At 38.7% G+C, this 20,731-nt stretch overlaps 1 protein-coding gene across 1 annotated transcript; it reads right to left on the bottom strand.

Annotated features, from left to right (window-relative positions):
* Positions 1-1,119: 1,119 nt before the first annotated feature.
* LOC105006793 (glutathione S-transferase pi 1) lies at positions 1,120-12,709 on the bottom strand. The gene is given in 7 exon segments (NM_001304130.1): positions 1,120-1,506; positions 1,643-1,744; positions 3,178-3,281; positions 3,368-3,455; positions 4,383-4,489; positions 12,304-12,339; positions 12,547-12,709. Coding segments are annotated over 7 exon segments (627 nt in total). The 5' UTR covers positions 12,548-12,709; the 3' UTR covers positions 1,120-1,317.
* Between the last annotated feature and the right edge of the window lie 8,022 nt (positions 12,710-20,731).

Raw genomic sequence — 20,731 nt, 5'->3', positions numbered from 1 at the left:
TCAAATCTGGCAACTATGTCTGCTGCACATCATGTGACAGTCATCCTGAAGCATAACCTCTCAAACCAGATTTTCTGTGGCCAACCCTTCAGTAAATTAAGCAGTCATGGCATTTGTTAATGACCTTTTCTAAGCCAGTCGGGTTTCTTAATGCTGTTAGTAGATGTACAGTTCTGATATTTGCACAAAGATTCTTCGAGACAAATAATAAAATCACACACTTTCTCCCCAGTCATTGAGCCTTATCATGTTCTCACTAATAAACCTCTAGGTTGATAGTAAATGGTCACTAAACACACCTGGTGTGCAAATACCTTACCATCCTTTTGACCAAGTATAGGGGGTATTGTGAAGAGGATGATACGCCAGACCCAACAATGCAGAAGAGCTGAAGGCCACTATCAGACCTGGGCTCTCATAACACCTGAGCTGTGCCACAGACTTATCGACTCCATGCCACGCCGCATTGCTGCAGTAATTAAGGCAAAAGGAGCCCCAACTAAGTATTGAATGCTGTACATGCTTATACTTTTCAGTTGGCCAACATTTCCCAAAAAAATTTTTTTAGATACTCAATTTAGAGTTTAGTTTCATTATAATTATCAAAATTAAAAGAAATAAACACTTGAAATGTATCAGTCTGTGTGGAATGAATGTATACGTTATAGAAGTTTCAGTTTTTGAATTGAATTACTGAAATAAATCAACTTTTTGATGATATTCTAATTTTATGACCAGCACCTGTATACACTGCCGTGCCTGCCTTTTCTTCATTTAACACCTGACAACAACCATGACTAGGCATTTGGCTATCACTGTATGTAAGATGAGCTACCTCATGCTATACTTGGTCAATTGTCTATTCAAGAGATCTAATGTCACTTACGCTAAAACAAAAGGGATATTAGATTAATATATTTAAGTAGTAATCCTCATCAAGTTGTGGAATTGGATATTGCAATTGCAAAGAGAGTTGTTAGGGCTTGAAATCTGTTATTGTTTTTCTGATAGATCACAAACTAAAGAAATATATTATTGCTATTACAAAAAGTTATTTTCCTAACATAAAATGATCAAATGCAAATCTCATATAGTAACATAATTGAAACCATAAAATCTAAAGCAAGTATTATTTTAATAGAAACCATTTAACAAACACATTATGAGCAAGTAGACAGCCGTACACCAGTACAGTAAACAAACAATGAACTAAAGTACCCACTACAAAATCAAAATAATAACTGCAGGTTAATCCTAGTAGAGTTAGCATGGACATTGGACTACTATCAAAGCACAAGGCCTTGGGACACACTGGTTTTATGCCTTCTTTTCAGGCACAATGGGTCTACTCTTAAATTCATCGCTCTGGTGGTAAGCCTGCAGGTTGGGGCGAGCACACATCCTCTTTAGGTAGTCTTGGAGGCTGGGGAAGGCATCCAGAAAGGTTGGGCTCAGGACTTCGTGGTGGATCAACAGTAAGACAAGGGCATAGTCAGCTAAGGAGATCTGCCAATGAGTCAGAAACAGAGCATGAATACATGAGAACTACTAACTCCGTCCAGAACAGACCCTTGTTCTAATCCCATGTACATTAAATACACGTAGACGTCCTTGACAATAACTTGGTAAGAATTGAATATACCTTGTTGCCAACCAGAAAGCCTCCTTCATTGCTTGACAGAGTTTTCTCGAAGGGCATGAAATCTTTCGGCAGTCCCTTAAGGTACCCCTCTTTACCAGTGTCCTTAGGAACCAAAAATAATTATTTAACAATTGAGGGCTTAGTTCAAAGCACATTTTATATCAGCCCACTTTATACAAGCAGTAGTCACAAAACGCGTTTAAAGATACCCAGCCTGGAACCCAAAAGAGCAAGCAACAACAAGATTCAAAGTAGGTAACTTTTTCCTATTGTCAAATACCATCTCAGAATGAATGTGGATACAACTACAGTACTTAACTACTATATATAATTTTTCCACTTTCCTATACTATGCTATAACTTGGGGACTAAGCTATTCTTTTTTGGTTTTCACTACTTTTACATTTGGGCTATACATTACATAAACAATATGTAATGTACACTCACCTAAAGGATTATTAGGAACACCATACCAATACTGTGTTTGACCCCCTTTCACCTTCAGAACTGCCTTAATTCTACGTGGCATTGATTTAACAAGGTGCTGAAAGCCTTCTTTAGAAATGTTGGCCCATATTGATAGGATTGCATCTTGCAGTTGATGGAGATTTGTGGGATGCACATCCAGAGCACGAAGCTCCCGTTCCACCACATCCCAAAGATGCTCTATTGGGTTGAGATCTGGTGACTGTGGGGGCCATTTCAGTACAGTGAACTCATTGTCATGTCCAATTTGAAATGATTCGAGCTTTGTGACATGGTGCATTATCCTGTCTCAACAGAAATCGAGACTCATCAGACCAGGCAACATTCTTCCATTCTTCAACTGTCTAATTTTGGTGAGCTCGTGCAAATTGTAGCCTCTTTTTCCTATTTGTAGTGGAGATGAGTGGTACTCGGTGGGGTCTTCTGCTGTTGTAGCCCATCCGCCTCAAGTTACTTGTGCATGTTGTGGCTTCACAAATGCTTTGCTGCATACCTCAGTTGTAACGAGTGGTTATTTCAGTCAAAGTTGCTCTTCTATCAGCTTGAATCAGTCCGCCCATTCTCCTCTGACCTCTAGCAACAACATGGCATTTTCGCCCACAGGATTGCCGCATACTGGATGTTTTTCCCTTTTCACACCATTGTTTGTAAACCCTAGAAATGGTTGTGCGTGAAAATCCCAGTAACTGAGCAGATTGTGAAATACTCAGACCGGCCCGTCTGGCACCAACAACCATGCCACGCTCAAAATTGCTTAAATCACCTTTCTTTCCCATTCTGACATTCAGTTTGGAGTTCAGGAGATTGTCTTGACCAGGACCACACCCCTAAATGCATTGAAGCAACTGCCATGTGATTGGTTGATTAGATAATTGCATTAATGAGAAATTGAACAGGTGTTCCTAATAATCCTTTAGGTGAGTGTATACGGATCATCATGTATTTGGCATCAAATGATTCTAAATAACCTCAGCTAATATAAGCATGCATGTTCATACAGGGGTAAAATTGTCACCATGGATACATTAACCATACATTCAAACACTTACATCTTTTTCAAACATCAGTTTAATGAATTTGTTCAGGATATCTTGCAGGGCTTCATCCATCATATCAATAAGAGCAGCCTCCCTCTGGTCTTTGCCATAGACCCCTGGAAAATAGTTTATTACACTTTCGCTATCAGGTATTCAAGCAAATTAGGATTCAAACAGTCCTTTCTTTTTGTCCTCCTCCTACCAAGTTTTCGTGCAAGATGTCTCCTTATGGCATTGGTCTGGTACAGAGTGAGGTCACCATCTTGAAACATAGGGAGCTGACCAAACAACTGTGATGAAAAGCAAAGGAAGAATTATCAGAAACTCCTGTCTTATGATTTCAGTCATTTAGCTGATACTCGTAACCACAGTGAGTTGCAGGAGCAATATGGGTTTACATTATTGCTGAAGGACAGAAAAGATTTTTCACCTGGCTCTCAGATTAAATTATTAAGGAACCTTAACGTTACTGATCAGATTCTCTTAACCTTTGGGCAATCTAATCCTCTGTCAAAAATATATATATATATTCTTAAGCTCCTCAATCAGCTAGCATGTAAACCTTCTGGTTTATAATCATAATCTTCAATGATCTTTGGGTAGCACCAATATATACCCTCTTTATAAAGCATTGTACATGGTTGTCATGAAGAAGGCACTTGAAGCAGGTGTTTTTTGTACTGATACACCGCCCTCCCCAAGAGAGCTTATTAAGCGCCTTCCCTGTCTCAGTAAGGCATATCTGGGTATTGTTGTCGAGAAGCTACGGATGCCCACGTCATGTTTGCTCTGTTGCTAACCAAACTGCCTTGTTAGTAAAGAACATTGTCAATGAGCTTTCTGAAAAATATTCAGCACACTCTACACAGAATCTGAGAGGGCAAGCTGAACATGTCAAAGCCCCATGTACCATGTGGGATGTTTTAAATAGCCAAACTAGTATTTTGACAGCGAATAGCAAACACGTAGTACTAACGAAACTCACTGTCATATGACCAGGCTGGTCCTTGTGTAAAACAACAACACTCATTGGTAGGTGCACACATCATAAGGATACACATGTAATCTGTTTTAAAAAGTACTGATTAAGGCTGACCCTCACCAGATACCTGCATTTATGTGTGGCCGCAGGGAAAACAGGGATCTTAAGTGCTATAATATGATTTAGGGTCAATGCTTGTATGGTACACTGTTAACCAAGATAGTTATAGACTTACACAGCTGGCTTTGAGTGTGCCCTCCTTCCACATCTCCATGGTGACAACTTTCTCATCAAAGTCTGCCCCTTGGTCTTTGAGCATTAATCGTATCACCTCTGCACGACCTGTTATAGAACAGGCAATATAATTACAATAATCAAATCAAATCAAAACATTTTTAAAGCTGGGCTTATTTTTCCTTCAGAATGTATTCAGACCCCTTTACTTTCTTGTTGTGTCATAAATATTACTTTTTTCATCAAACCACACACAAAACCCCATAGAAAACCCTTTTAGACATTTATATGAATCTTTTGAAATTCTATGACGAAAGAAATATGGACACATCCAACACTCCTATAAGAGCTTGTTGGAAATCCCTACTAGAAGGGTGTAGGAAAGTTCCTCTAGTCATCTCCAATTCCTCTGGTCATCTCCAGTTCTCGTTTCATTCAGATTTCTGGACATTCTCCATTCAACACCTCAAACGATCAATCCCCACACTGTACTCAGTTCTCCGAACATTCCCAACCAAACACCTTTCTGTTCATCTCCGGATCGTTACACACTAAGTTTCCTTTGTAATCTGTTGGTTTATGTTTCTCTTCAGGCAACTGTACTTTGTCAGCACTTGTGCTACTTGTGGCACTTGTTCCTGTTTAGCGTCCCTTAGGGCGTTGGTGTAGTATTATAAGTCAGCTGTATTAAATGTTTTGCACTTTTTAGCTCTGTGTAGCCATTTTGGGCGATTGTGCTTTTAGTTTTGTTCTTGTGGTATTAATCCTTGTATCAGGCTCTACAACCTGTTTATCTACATGTGCTTGTCATAAAATTAGAATATCATCAATAAGTAGATTTATATCAGTAATTCCATTCAAAAAGAGAAATCTGTATATTATATTCATTCATTGCACACAGACTGATATATTTCAAATGTTTATTTCTTTTAATTGTGATGATTATAACTGACAACTAATGAAAATCCCAAATTCAGTATCTCAGAAAACTAGAATATTTCTTAAGACCAATACAAAAAAAGATTTTTAGAAATGTTGGCCAACTGAAAAGTATGAACATGAAAAGTATGAGCATGTACAGCACTCAATACTTAGTTGGGGCTCCTTTTGCCTGAATTACTGCAGCAATGCGGCGTGGCATGGAGTCGATCAGTCTGTGGCACTTCTCAGGTGTTATGAGAGCCCAGGTTGCTCTGATAGTGGCCTTCAGCTCTTCTGCATTGTTGGGTCTGGTATATCGCATCTTCCTCTTCACAATACCCCATAGATTTTCTATAGGGTTAAGGTCAGGCGAGTTTGCTGGCCAATTAAGAACAGGGATACCATGGTCCTAAAACCAGGTACTGGTAGCTTTGGCACTGTGTGCAGGTACCAAGTCCTGTTGGAAAATGAAATCTGGATCTCCATAATGTTGGTCAGCAGCAGGAAGCATGAAGTGCTCTAAAACTTCCTGGTAGACGGCTGTGTTGACCTTGGACCTCAGAAAACACAGTGGACCAACACCAGCAGATGACATGGCACCCCAAACCATCACTGACTGTGGAAACTTTACACTGGACTTCAAGCAACGTGGATTCTGTGCCACTCCTCTCTTCCTCTAAGGAAATGCAAAATGTACTTTCACCAGAGAACATAACTTTGGACCACTCAGCAGCAGTCCAGTCCTTTTTGTCTTTAGCCCAGGTGAGACGCTTCTGACGCTGGGTCTTGTTCAAGAGTGGCTTAACACAAGGAATGCGACAGCTAAAACCCATGTCTTGCATACGTCTGTGCGTGGTGGTTCTTGAAGCACTGACTCCAGCTGCAGTCCACTCTTTGTGAATCTCCCCCACATTTTTGAATGGGTTTTGTTTCACAATCTTCTCCAGGGTGCGGTTTTCCCTATTGCTTGTACTCTTTTTTCTACCTTTTCCTTCCCTTCGCCTCTCTATTAATGTGCTTGGACACAGAGCTCTGTGAGCAGCCAGCCTCTTTAGCAATGACCTTTTGTGTCTTGCCCTCCTTGTGCAAGGTGTCAATGGTTGTCTTTTGGACAGCTGACAAGTCAGCAGTCTTCCCCATGATTGTGTTGCCTACAGAACTAGACTGAAAGACCATTTAAAGGCCTTTGCAGGTGTTTTGAGTTAATTAGCTGATTAGAGTGTGGCACCAGGTGTCTTCAATATTGAAACTTTTCACAATATTCTAATTTTCTGAGATACTGAATTTGGGGTTTTCATTAGTTGTCAGTTATAATCATCAAAATGAAAAGAAATAAACACGTACAATATATCAGTCTGTGATGAATGAATGTATACATTATACAAGTTTCTCTTTTTGAATGGCATTACTGATATAAATCAACTTTTTGATGATATTCTAATTTTATGACCAGCACCTGTATAATCTCTATTGTCTATTCATTAAATAATCCAGTGTTATCACCTGTGCCTGCTTCCAGTCCATCCTTTAACCATCATTACAGTATCTCAGTGCAGGAGCGTTTTTAGGCAAAGGCAAACTAAGCGGTTGCCTAGGGCGCCAACTGCAGGGGTCAATCAATATATAAAGTTTGAATTATTATAAAAATAAATTACTAATTAAGTCAATGCTTATTTATTTGTGAGACGACATTGACGACTCGAGAGACGGCGAAGGAGGGCGGTGCCAGGTGTGGACAGTGTGGGTGAGTCGAGTGAGAGCGCCAGTTCTTTAGACTACCATGAAAAGCTCAAAGCCATCGGGGGCACAGCAGTGGCGTCATCAGGCCAGGGCGTCGGGGGATAAAGCCCCGGGTGTTTTATGAATAGCCCCAGATATCCTTTATTTTTATTTTGCAAAATATAATAAAACAATAATAATAAAACAATAGTCCCAGATCTATTCATCTTTCATTTCAATCGTGCATTAAAGCCCTCGAAAACGATGTGATATCGCTGATTAAAAACGCAAGTATGATTTGGGTCCACTGCGTGTCATTAAAGCTGCAGATCTACTGTACTTCACACTGCGTGGGACGCGGGGATTTTGTGTAAGGGGGAAAGAGAGACAGCACCGGTTACTGGGCTTGGCTTGTGGTTGTTGGCATCTCGTGGTAGCTATTTCAATAAGGCAATATTTGAATTGAAGGGCGGCTATGGATATGAGAAGCTTTTTCAAAAAGAAAAAGGATCATCAAGGCAAGGAGGCGCAGGCGAGGAGGTGGAGGACGAGCTATTTCTTGTAGATGTAGCAAATGAGTCAGGACGTGAGAGTGCCACTGCCTCATCTCAAGTTACAAGTTCAGGTTGGTAAAAAGAAGGCTCTTAGCTAGCTAGTTTAGCTCAGTGATTCTGAAACGTTTTTGTCACTAGACACACCATTTATGAAAACAAGTATTTCCAAGGCACCCCTTTTAATATGATTATAGCTATCTAAATAATAATAAATACAACTATTTCTAATTAAGACACTGGCCAGCTCCCAAGGCACAACAGTGTGCGACGAGAACCACTGAACTGGTCTAGATAGCATGCACTCACTGTGATATTGTGGAACATGGGCTAAGCATAGAAAGAAAGTGGGATTACCTTTGCCTTTGTAGAAATAAATTGATAAGGCTTCGAGACATAATTCGTTTTCCCTGAAGCACATGTATGACTCATAAGCCTCTCTGCAATTAATTTAGCGATTGAAACATGTGTTTCACTATGATGGATAGAGCATATACCATAGTTCTCTTTCAATAAGCAGAAATGTCAAGATAGCAATATATGGGAAGCGTATATTCACTTATTATGATTATTACTACTGTTATGTTATTATATTACAAATATATATACTTATATATAATTGTTGTTTTGGGTGCTCAGTCTCAAACGGAGGCTCTGCTCTAATTTGCTAGCTTTTTGAAAACTCGACATCAGTACTGCAGACATATCCGCGGTTTTCATTTGGGGTAGCCCACTTTTCAAACAATGTCGCGGTGGGAAATTAATTGGTCGCGGGCATCGGGTTTTTGGGCTACTTCTGAACTGCACTGCGGTCGCACCAGTTCTGTCTTTATATGCTATATCGTGTGTTTCGATGCTGTAATCGCAGTCAGACGTCAGCTACATTAGGATCCGCGGCTTCACTTGCGCATATACCGAATCTTTTGTTCCGGGGGGAGGGAAGTGGGGGTTCACTTGTGAAATAGTATTGTCCACCAACAAAGGTTGGGTTGGTTTTGAGCAGTCGTTGGGTTGACAACTTTGCTTAATGTGGCAACACTGGAAACTGCCCATGCCTGCTATGTTGAATGTGGCGAGGTAGCTAGCTAGCAACAAGCCACTTTGTTTCTGCATCAAAATGAAACCAGCAAAGAAACAAACGGGAGACATTAGGGCGTTTTCCCAAGCAATGTGAGTGCTTATAGCAAGGCGGGATATTTTTTTATTTAATGAAAACATTCGTAGACCAATATCATAAATACACCTGAGTAGATTGTCTGATTGACTATGTATACATTTATAGCAAGCTAGCTAATGTTACTACTGACTGCTGGCTGGAGATTTTTTCAGACCAGTTTCTCTTTCCTGTTTTATTTCAGGAAGCCTGAAATCAAACAGTTCTGGTGGATATTAGGATTTCTTCAGGACACGATTCTCTCATCCCTTCACTTGACGAAAAAGTCAGTTATCGTCACCTGTATTGATAGATACTCTATCAATGTAATTCACGAATGGCTAATTAACTGCAAAGAAGTAATTGTTCAGGATAGACAAAAACTTTGCTGGCTACAACCTTCAGCAGCTACGTTATACAAAAACTAAAATAAAACTGTTTACTGTTTGGAACATTTCTGGTGGATTTTCAAATTATGTATTAGGATTTGTTCAGGATATACAAAAACCTCGCTGCCTTTACGATTCTCTCATCTTTTCACTTGACTATAAAGTCAGTTATCGTCACCTATATTGATAGTTATTGTATCAATGTCATTCACGAATGATTAATAAGCTGTTAAAACAACCAGTGGCAAAAGTCATACAGTTCATAGATGCTATTTCCGGTGGAGGTAAACTTCATAAGAAATGTTAGTCAGTTTAACACAATGCTTAATGGTATCTAGCATAGACTGTAAAAAAAATGGACGACGCCCTTTCGCTCTTTTCCATTGGTGAAAACTAAAGCCACCAGTGTCCCGATACGGCGCTGACATCTTGGACTTGCGCCTGCGCAGATAGCGATCTTGGGACCAGTTCTGCGGAGTAGTTATGCGCAGTAGCGAGCAGAAAAAAAAGCCGTAAAGCCGCGAAATCAATGGCCCCACCCCTGTGCCCCACCCTCACTCTACCTCGCAGAATGCGCATACCGTAATCAATTGCAAGTCCAAGTACAGTACAACCTTTGCTTGTTAAACCTAGACGATATGTTATAGCCTAACTTACATCATGTTTAACCTTAATTTAGAATAGGCCTAATACAAAAATAATTGGTAACTTCTAGCTAACGATCACCTGCTAGCTATTAACATGGCTATTAACGAGGCTTGTTGTCTTTTAGCTAACCCATTACATTTATTTACTAATTAAATAGCTTATAAATTTAACTTACCGGAAAAAATTCAAAGATCGATTGGAAATGCCAGATCGGTTAGCACAATGTACTGCAGAACAACCCATTATGTCCGTGTGAAATTATATCAATTATAGAAATTTAGAGATTAAATGTAAAGCTCCAATCTCCTCAGTCCTCCGAAGATCGCGAAAAAAGCCTGATCCTCGGCTCAGATAGCTGTCAATCACAGCTGTGAATCACAACGTCACACCACCGTATTTAGAGCATTAAATAACTAACTAAAAACCAACTTATTTTAAAAACAAACTCTTGAATTTACATTAGCGTGATACAAACTACAGTAAAGGACAGAAACCAGCTTCGGAAAAAAGATATTTGAAGGGTAATTTAATTGTTTAGTTGGTCTCGCGTCCCATTGAATAACATGGGGAGGGCGGGGTTTATGACCTATACTGGGACCACTCACCAGGGGGCGATCGAGACGTTTTGGCTTCACTTTTCAGGGCTTGTGCGGCACGCTTGGTATCTAGCAACATATTGAAACTTGGCGTTATGTTAATGCGTGACAAAATGATCTAAAGTTGAAACACTATACCAGCTCTCAGGCGATGTATAGCTCTATGCCTCCTACGTGGGTGACCCGGGTTCGAGTCCAGGGAGGGCAATAACGACCATCACTTTTTATTGCGGGCCAACTGAACTACGCTTGCCTGGTTTCTTGTTTCTGGACATTTTTAAAAGCATCTGTCTGTCTCTGGTTTTAGTTATTTGAAACGTAGCACATTAAGCTAGCTAAGCTAGAACTACATAGAGTAGCATTACGTACATTGCATGTACTCAGGCATTGGGCAAAGGGTGTAGTAGAACACTTAAGGCCAGTTCGGATAAAAAAATCGAGAAACAAAGGATTTAGAATGTTGCAGATAAAATTGCAGTGTTGAACTGATTAGTTACATGCTGTCGCACTTGTATTCATTGTGTTTATAATCTTAAAATTAAAGTGTTATTTTCCCTGAAGCTGGCATTTTTTTCTTTTTGGGGCCCGCGACATTTAGAGATCTCGCTTAGGGCGCCAGTTTGACCAGAAACGCCCCTGTCTCAGCGATACTGTTTTAGTGTTAGCTGTTAATATGCAAATTACTTATTATAGTCAATACCAGTTAAATAAGAATGCATTGAGAAAAGTTGTGAGAAAAGTTGATTTAACCCTAATCTGAAACAGTTTAAGAGATAGGCCTACTGTTTAGGGTAAATTAACGCTAATTTTGCAAAGTAGGTAATATAGCTAAAGTTAATGACTATTGAAAAATTGTACACTAGGATTGTCAAACTATGTGAAACAGTGATCGTTTGTAGAACAGTTTTTGAACAGTTTTAAAATTAATTAACGCAATGCATCTAAACTACTATTGTGATGAGGAGTGGGCCCGTGTCGAACTGCACTGTAACATTTACTTTCACTTTATGTTTCATTGCAATGATCGATATGCAACATCAGGTGAGCTAGCAATGTACTGTAGTATCGCCAGAACGGTTCCCTGCATATATACCACATTAATAAAATGACGAGAGGTAGGGAGGAGGGGGGGCCCGGTACGCCAGTGTTGAAGATATATTGTTTTCGGGTTAATTAAAACTAATAATGCAAGAGGTACTGTTTTAGATGAATTAACGTTAACCATACTAACTACACCAATGAGTATAATCATAGTCTATACATTTGGGTTTGGGTACCCTAAACAACCTAAACAAAGTTGGTTTTGTCTCCCTAGCTTGAACAGTTAAAAATATCCTGTTTTAGGATCAATTAACACAATGCACATTATTCTAATAGTCTATCATTTATAAACATTGAATAACAATTCAAGTAAGCTTGTAAGCTTTGAAGTTGGGATTAAAGCTTGATTGGCCAAGAGGCATGACCATTGTGAATTGAAACATCGGAAATACCTGAGGCTCTTATTTAAACCCATGTTTAACGTTTGGTTTATTATTTATAAAAAAATCTCTTTATCTGTTGGAATGTTGTCGATGTACCACAGCAACAAAATGGAAAGGTGATATTAAAGTCATTGCAACATTAATGCAAATAAAACACTGATTGGCCAGCTCATCCTTCTGAATAATTTGATTGGCCAGCTCATCTTCTTTAGAAGTATTAAATCAACTCCATGGCATTTTTAGTCTGAAGTAGGGTTTTATTTGTTTTGCTCCAATACACTATAAATGTCCCATCCTCTGGATCCTCCTTTTGTAGAAATTAAAACAGATCCACTTTTCAGAATGTACTTGGTGCTAACATGATCTAATTACAAGCACCTGTCATAGTCAACCAGATTATGACAGTTTCCCCCCCCCAAGAAGTTACTTTGAAGTCTAAACACTGGTTTGGATCAACATACCTTGGACTGGAAAATATGTGAGTGTAAAACGAGCCACTAAAGACAAAAAAAGATATAAGAAAGACAGAAAAGATCAATACATTAACATTGTTCCAAAGTTTGCTGAACAAAACCTTTCTGAATAGTTAGTGGACTACTTCACCTACATAACGCTGTTTAATTTGTTCTACATATTTTGGAAAGTATGCAAAGCAATAATGACAAAACATGCAAGTCTACATTAAGTTCTATGCCATTACTTACTTTCTGCAAAATGCTGTGGTTTTGTGTCAAGTTATGTTGTACGTTGAGCCACACCTGAAAATGGAGCAGAAAGTTGTTCTCTCTGAAAATGGTCTTTAAAAGAAAAAAAACTATGTGTGGGAGGTTCTCTTATCCACAGTCCTATCTATCCAGTGCGTGTGGTGGAGACTTTGGACTGAGTGTGACCTTGTTAACCGTATCCAAATGCTGCCATACCAGGCATTCTTTTTCAATTTTCCATGAAAACCGGAACTTTCACAATGTTGTCTACTGGGTGTGGTGAGACTTGGTCATACTTTTGATGTGACAATTACATGACTTAAAATGACATACAAGTGGAAGAGAAAAGAGGGTAATAATTTATTGCCCTAGAGTGTCGTTGTCCAATATTGCTAGGCTTTTTTCACTCTGGGTAGATGTTCATATACGTTTTGGTCTGCAAACCCATTTCGACATCTACATTTTGCACCCATACATGAAAATGAATGGTGTAATCAACGAATAATCCTTCCACTTGTCATTATGGCTACAACAGTTTATACATACATTTTTTACCAGTAAATATGATTAAGAACACCTTTTTTTATTTTCAGCAACAACTTGGGAGCAATTTTAGTTAACAATTTTGTGCAGGGACACATTTTTTTACTTAGATCCTCAGGGCTCAGAACTGGTGACATTTTGTTTGCCGGGCTAATCGTCCTGACCATGGAATTTAAAAGATGTCAGGGACAGACTTCCAACTTTCTATTCATTGTAAAAGTAAGCAACTTTGACTGCTTTCCCAACAAGTTAGACAAGTTACAACCTGTTTTAAACTGCACCAAAAAACTTTTCTGTGATTTTCTTTATAAACAAATGACACTTTGGCCACTTCTCCAAATCATTAAACCAAAAATGTGATTGTTTGAAATCTTCCATTTTTATCTTCCACGGGGGCAGAACAAACAATAAAACATATTACAATAAATATGATTAAGAACACCTTTTTTTATTTTCAGCAACAACTTGGGAGCAATTTTAGTTAACAATTTTGTGCAAGGACACTTTTTTTTACTTAGAGCCTCAGGTCTCAGAACTGGTGACCTTTTGTTTGCTGGGCTAATCATCCTGACCATGGAATTTAAAAGATGTCAGGGACAGACTTCCAACTTTATATTCATTGTAAAAGTAAGCAACTTTGACTGCTTTCCCAACAAGTTAGACTAGTTACAACCTGTTTTAAACTGCACCAACAAACTTTTCTGTGATTTTCTTTATAAACAAATGACACTTTGGCCACTTTTCCAAATTATTAAACCAAAATTGAAATCTTCCACTTTTATCTTCCACATGGGCAGAACAAACAATAGACCATATAACAATTTAATAACAAATATCAATAATTAATCTATAATAATCCGATAAACCTATTTGAAACAATCTTTTATGACATGGGCATCATGATTATGAATAACATTGTTAATAGGGCTAGAAAAATATAACAAGTGTTTATGGAAAGGTATGTACAGTGCAAAAGTATAATCAATTCATTGCAGCTTTACTGCAACACTATCAATTAAATAATCTATATTTAAGACTGCTATGCCCTGTACAATTCAAGACAGTTGGGAACATATATTTGATATAACAATACAATAGCATAAAGTTTGTAATCTAATAACAACAATTGACACAGCTATCCATGCCTTTCCATTTGACATTGGGCCATGAACTAGAAGAAACAAAATTAGTATATCATATTTCCTGGTACTATTCATCGGTGGCAAAGTGAAATCAAACAATTGCTTTTAAATCACACTTTCAGGGTGATTTGTAATTTGCTTTGGATAAGGGTGTCTGGTAAAGTAGTAATATTAAAGAAAATGTAATATAAAGAACATGTGTACATGTGCAAAGATTAATATTATAACCAAGGTATTGAAGTGAACTTGGAGTTATTATGAATGTGCTCCTCCCACCATGACTAGGAAAACCAAGTTGTTTATTAGGCTACAGGGTAAAGACAGTGCCTTCAGAAAGTATTCACGTTTCCTCATGTTCTCCATATTTTGGGAAGCTAATCTGCATGCTCATCGTCCTCATTGGGGTCTCGACCTGACTGCAGTTTGTCGTCGTAACAGACATGAGTGGGCAAATGCTCACATTCGATGTTGTCTGGCACTTTGGAGAGGTGTTCTCTTCATGGATGAATCCCGGTTTTCACTATACAGGGCAGATGGCAGACAGTGTGTATGGCGTTGTGTGGGTGAGTGGTTTGCTGATGTCAACGTTGTGGATCGAGTGGCCCATGGTGGCAGTAGGATTATGGTATGGGCAGGCGTGTGTTATGGACAACAAACACATGTGCATTTTATTGATGGCATTTTGAATGCACAGAGATACTGTGACGAGATCCTGAGGTCCATTGTTGTGCCATTCATCCACAACCATCACCTCATGTTGCAGCATGATAATGCACTGCCCCATGTTGCAAGGATCTGTACACAATTCCTGGAAGCTGAAAACATCCCAGCTGAAAACATCCCAGTTCTTACATGGCTAGGATACTCACCCATTGAGCATGTTTGGGATGCTCTGGATTGGTGTATACGACAGCGTGTTCCAGGTCCTGCCAATATCCAGCAACTTCGCACAGCTATTGAAGAGGAGTGGACCAACATTCCACAGGCCAAAATCAACAACCTGATCAACTGTATTTGAAGGAGTTGTGTTGCACTGCATGGGGCAAATGGTGCTCACACCAGATACGGACTGGTTTTTGGACCCCCCCGGATCCCCCAGCCTAAGGCACACCTTTGTGAATTTTGTTCAGTGTATTAAGAAGTGGAAAATTCTGGGATCCCTTGATACCAAGCCAAGGTCAGGTAGACAAAGACAGATTTCAGCCAAAACTGCCAGAAGAATAGTTTGGGATACAAAGAATAACCCACAGGAGAATTGCAAGACTGTGTGATTGTTTCAAGGAGCACAATACAACGATACTTGAACAAAAATGAGCTGCATGGTCGAGTTGCCAGAAAGAAGCCTTTATATCATCCCCACTGTGAAGCATGGTGGCGGCTCACTGATGTTTTGGGAGTGTGTGTGCTCTAAAGGCACAGGGAATCTTGTGAAATTTAATGGCAAGATGAATGCAGCATTTTATCAGAAAATACTGGCAGACAATTTGCATTTTTCTGCACTAAAGCTGGGCATGGGACACTCTTGGACTTTCCAGCATGACAGTGACCCTAAGCACAAGGCCAAGTTGACCCTCCAGTGGTTACAGCAGAAAAAGGTGAATGTTCTGGAGTGGCCATCACAGTCTCCTGACCTTTTGTCATCGAGCCACTCTGGGGAGATCTCAAACGTGCGGTTCCTGCAAGACGACCAAAGACTTTGCATGACCTGGAGGAATTTTGCCAAGACGTTTTCTTTATTGCCATGTTTTGTTTTATGATTGTGCCATTCTGTTATGACCTACAGTTGAATGTGAATCCCATAAGAAATAAAAGACGTGTTGTGCCTGCTCACACATATTTTCTTTACAAATGGTATATATTACCAATTCTCCAAGGGTATGCAAACTTTTGAGCACAACTGTATGTAAATATTCTGACACTGCCATGACTCACCAAACTGAGTTCAGATGCTCCCTGTCTCATTTCATCATCCTTGAGATGTTTCTCGACCTGTGACAAATCGAATTGTACATGATTTAGAAAGTCATAACAATGTCTATGTCCCACTCAGTGCATGTCAGAGCAAGAACCAAGACATGATGTCCAAGAAAAACTCTGTAGATTTCCAAGATAAAGATGTGTTGAGGTATATATCTGTCGAAAGTTATGAAAGAAATTGCTAAATCAATGAAAGTTTCTAGAAGCACACTTGTTTAGGGAGATGACCAAAAACCCAATGATCACTCTAACAGAGCTTCAAATTTAACTGCAGAAATAGAACCTACTAGAAGGGGAACCATCTCCACAGCACTCCATCAGTCAGGCCTCTATGGGAGAGTCACTAGACGGAAACCACTCCAGAGTAAAATACATTTGAAGGACTCTGAGAGCATGAGGAAAATGATTGTCTGGTCAGATGAGAACCAAATCGAAATATTGGGCATGAATGCCAAACACTACATCTGGAGAAATAAGGTACTGCTTGACACCTGGCTAATACCATTCCTATGGTGAAGCATGATGGTGGAAGCATCATGCTATGGTGATGTTTCTCACAGCTTTTGGTTAATGTTTTAAAAGTAACTCATTACAGTTACTAGTTACAGTTCCCATAAAGTAATAACTAGTTATTATACTTCGTTACTTGCTGTAGAAAGTAAGGCGTTAGGTTACTTAGTTACTTAACATAAGTCCTTTGACTTTATATTCACGTGTTGGTCACTTATGCCCAGATGGCACAGATTGAATGGGACGTCATATAATTACGTCGTCAGGGATTGCATAGTCAGTGTCACTCAACAGCACATAACATTATCAATCATTATACAGCAAGAGTGACCAATCCTATTATCTGAAGTAATCATATACTGTAATACCAAATGGTATGTGTTTAGTTCTTTAGTCAATAATCTTAAATGAACAAATTTTTGTATTGGAAGGGCCTCCACATTTTCAGGCCAGGTTTTTTTAACAGCCTATAAGTACAGACTTCGATAGATCCATTGCAGAGAATAATGAAGAACAAAAATAACAGCTGTTGTACACTGATGAACATACCTACTAAAAAGAAAACTGCAATTTAACATCTGTTTGCAATAATGTGCATAATCCATTAATGTTTATTAACGGGTTGAAAGTGTACTCTGATGAAGCCCCGCTGCCCTATGCACTTTGAGTGCTCTCCATTGTAGTTTGTTATTATAACTCTTAAGTGGCAGCTAGATTTGGACATTCATCTGGCTGGAAATAATGGATGATGATTTAGGATCAACTTTGGTTGTCCAACAGATCCCAGCGAAACTTAACAGTAACCCCGGTGATTGGTTATATATGCGAGGCAAGGGTGATAATGAGGTAGTCAAAACATTAAACTCACCAGAGCTCACCCTTCCGCTTCACAATTCGCTAGTTGACGATATATGTCATTTTGAAATGAATGGGAGCTGGGCGCGAGAGCTGGTGCTGCCATCGTTCAGTCTTTTGTTGCTACATGCTGCTAGAGAAAATGAATGCTACGTTACTCGTTAACTTTAAAAGGGGTTACAGTCTGACTACTGTAACCCCTAAACACTGCTGGTAGACTGGATATAATTAAGGGAAGGAGGAACAGAGGCAAATACATGTACAAAAACTGATCTTGAGGCAAATACAAATACAAAACCTGATCCTGAGACAAATACATATACATAACCTGATCTGAGGCAAATACAAAACCGGATCCTGAGACAAATACATATACAAAACCTGATCCATGACACCTCAGACTGGGGAGAAGATTAATCTTGACTCTCAGAAAGATGACATCCTGAAGCACACAGCCAAAACAATATGGAAATGACTTCAGATAATTTCGATTATTGACATGTTTGTGCCCTGAATATAAATTAAATGTGTTATGGCCATTTACACATCAGCTACTTTGACCACAACCTGAGAAATAACTGAATGTGCCGGATGCATATTTACATTGGTGTAGAGAATAAAGTTTATTCCTGGTTCTCGTGGCAACATCTGATTTTGCTGGTCTCTTTCTACACCTTAGCTCTGTTAATTTTTGCTTCCAATAGTCCTATGTTGATAAATTAGATTGTACAAAATATATACTCTATGCTTTCTTTCTAAACTACAATTTTGACCATTTTGATCACATTAAACAAAAGCAAACAATTGTGGCAAGCCTCACATCATCACTTTCATTGCTACTACTAATTAACATCTAGTTGATGTTCTGTTTCCCCTTTTCTGATTTAGCACCTATTTCTTCCACTCTGTTTTAAGGATTTTTGAATGGCTTTTTGTGCATTGAAGTGAAATGACATATACACTTCTCTTCATTCAGTGATGGTATCATATATTTTTTTTTTATATATTAATTAAAAAAAAGATTATATAAAACTCTATATAAAAAATAGAGCCATATGTAGCAAGGAAACAGAAACTGCTCTGTTCAATTCGTTTGTATTCACTGTGGTGGATAACAACAATTCTATAAACCAAGCACTATTTCTTTTCCTTCACAGACCAAATCACATGGGACAGCGAACCATTGTTTGGTAAACACGTTTTTAGGGTGCTTTGAGCAATCTTGTCAACTGTAAAACTGATATGACAATGACAAAGGACTAAACGGGGCATACAAAAACAACTGCAGCTAAGCCAGGTAGCCATAACCACAGTTTAACTGCAGACAAGCAAAAACATGATAGGATCAGGTTCGTGCATTTCATGCTTGATGTTGAACTGGTTCTTCCAGCCTATGCAACACATGTTGTTTTGGCTGAGTCATTCACAGGTCTACTAGGTTCCTAACCAGGGGTACTAGGACCTCTGGGTGTACCTGGCCTATCGACTGGGGGGTACATTTGAAGACTCATGAGATTGTGGGCTTACTGGAAAAGGGGGGGCTTGTGGAAGAGCAATGTGTAATGAGCAATACCACAAATTGCTAGAGAAATCTTGAATGAAATGTTGAATATAGGTATCTGACCACATACAATTGTTGAATGCAAGCACTATCTACTGCCATACAGCTTATTCCACTGTAATTACTTAAGTGAATGGACATGGTAATAGATTGGCAGAACAATATGGTCAATTACTTGCAGTAATAGATTGTTATGCTAACAGTTCAATCAATTACTAAAACTACACACATTTAATTCAAAAGACTCAGCTTGCGAGTTTCATTGTCTATGCTGTATTGGATGTTTTAACCCAAATCTGTTCTACTTTCCCCTCCTCTTTTCATGCATAAATTGGCCCTTTTCAAGAGGATCAAAATGACTGCAGGCCGTTGCATCATAATTAACATCATTATTAATTTGTTTTCACTCAGTCAGTCACAATTAACCATGATACATTATGGTTTTGCCCCCTTAAACACAGCTGTTATGATTGGATATTAGTATTAAATTACAACTATCTTATGTAAACAGTCATGTGAAACGGCTGCGATGTGGTTTGGCCGATCTTCAGTTGAGGACCCAATTCAATCTCGTGTAGAACATTGCTGCCCCCTAGTTGGGAAATACATTATGCGCAGATCACAAGTGAACGCTAGTGAAAGGTACTACGTTTCTTGACTTTGTCCCTTCTTGACTTTGACTCCCTGCTACCACATTATTACTCTGAAATTATACATTCTGAAAGGATTGTCAAACGTATATCTTAAAAATTAATTATGTTTGATTCTTTACATACAGTGTGTGTTTACTTAATATGATTTGCATACTGTGCCAAATAAGGAAGAGAGTGACATATGTTATTGGGCTCATTTAATTTAGTGAAGTGAGTGCTATGGTACTACCTAATATTTTAGCATTTATCAAAGGAAATGACTAAGCATCCCCTCATTGAGATTTCAGGAAAAAAAAGGAAGGATTTACAAGATCTGATTGGATTACAAAGAAATCACACATTTTTCCAAAGGCATTTTATATAGAAAACAAGTTAAAAATATGCATTACCATATAATATCTAGATTTTACGATTGTAAAATTATGTAATTATGTCCATCAAACTGTCATATATATATATGAAAATGCATAGCTTATGTGAAAAATACCCTACTGTAACTCAAACATTATGACACAAGCTATACCTCAATAAATAGTTGGTACATGTATCCAAAACTAGTAGAGACCTACCTCAACATTCTCTTCAACAACATAGCACATCTGAAATATAACATTATATTACATTATATAACATATGAGTTTCCCAAAAAGTTAGGATGCTGAGAAAAGCGCACAGCTTTCTATTAGCGCACAGTTCAAAAGCCAGCATCCATGATGGTACGGGGGTACATTAGAGCACATGGCATGGGTGACTGCACATCTGTGACGGCACCATTAATACTGAACAATATATACTGGTTTTGGAACAACATGCTGCCATCCAGACGAGTCTGGGTGCTAAACTGGCCTGCCTGCCGTCTGTTATGTTGTCTTTATGCTATTTTCAATTAAATATAGGGATAAATGATTTGCACATCATTGCATTCTGCTTTTCTTTACATTTTA

The sequence above is a fragment of the Esox lucius genome, chromosome 4, assembly GCF_011004845.1.
Source record: "Esox lucius isolate fEsoLuc1 chromosome 4, fEsoLuc1.pri, whole genome shotgun sequence".
Lineage (NCBI taxonomy): Eukaryota > Metazoa > Chordata > Actinopteri > Esociformes > Esocidae > Esox > Esox lucius.
Note: the sequence above shows the minus strand (reverse complement) of the source record. Positions and strands in the feature narration are given on the sequence as shown.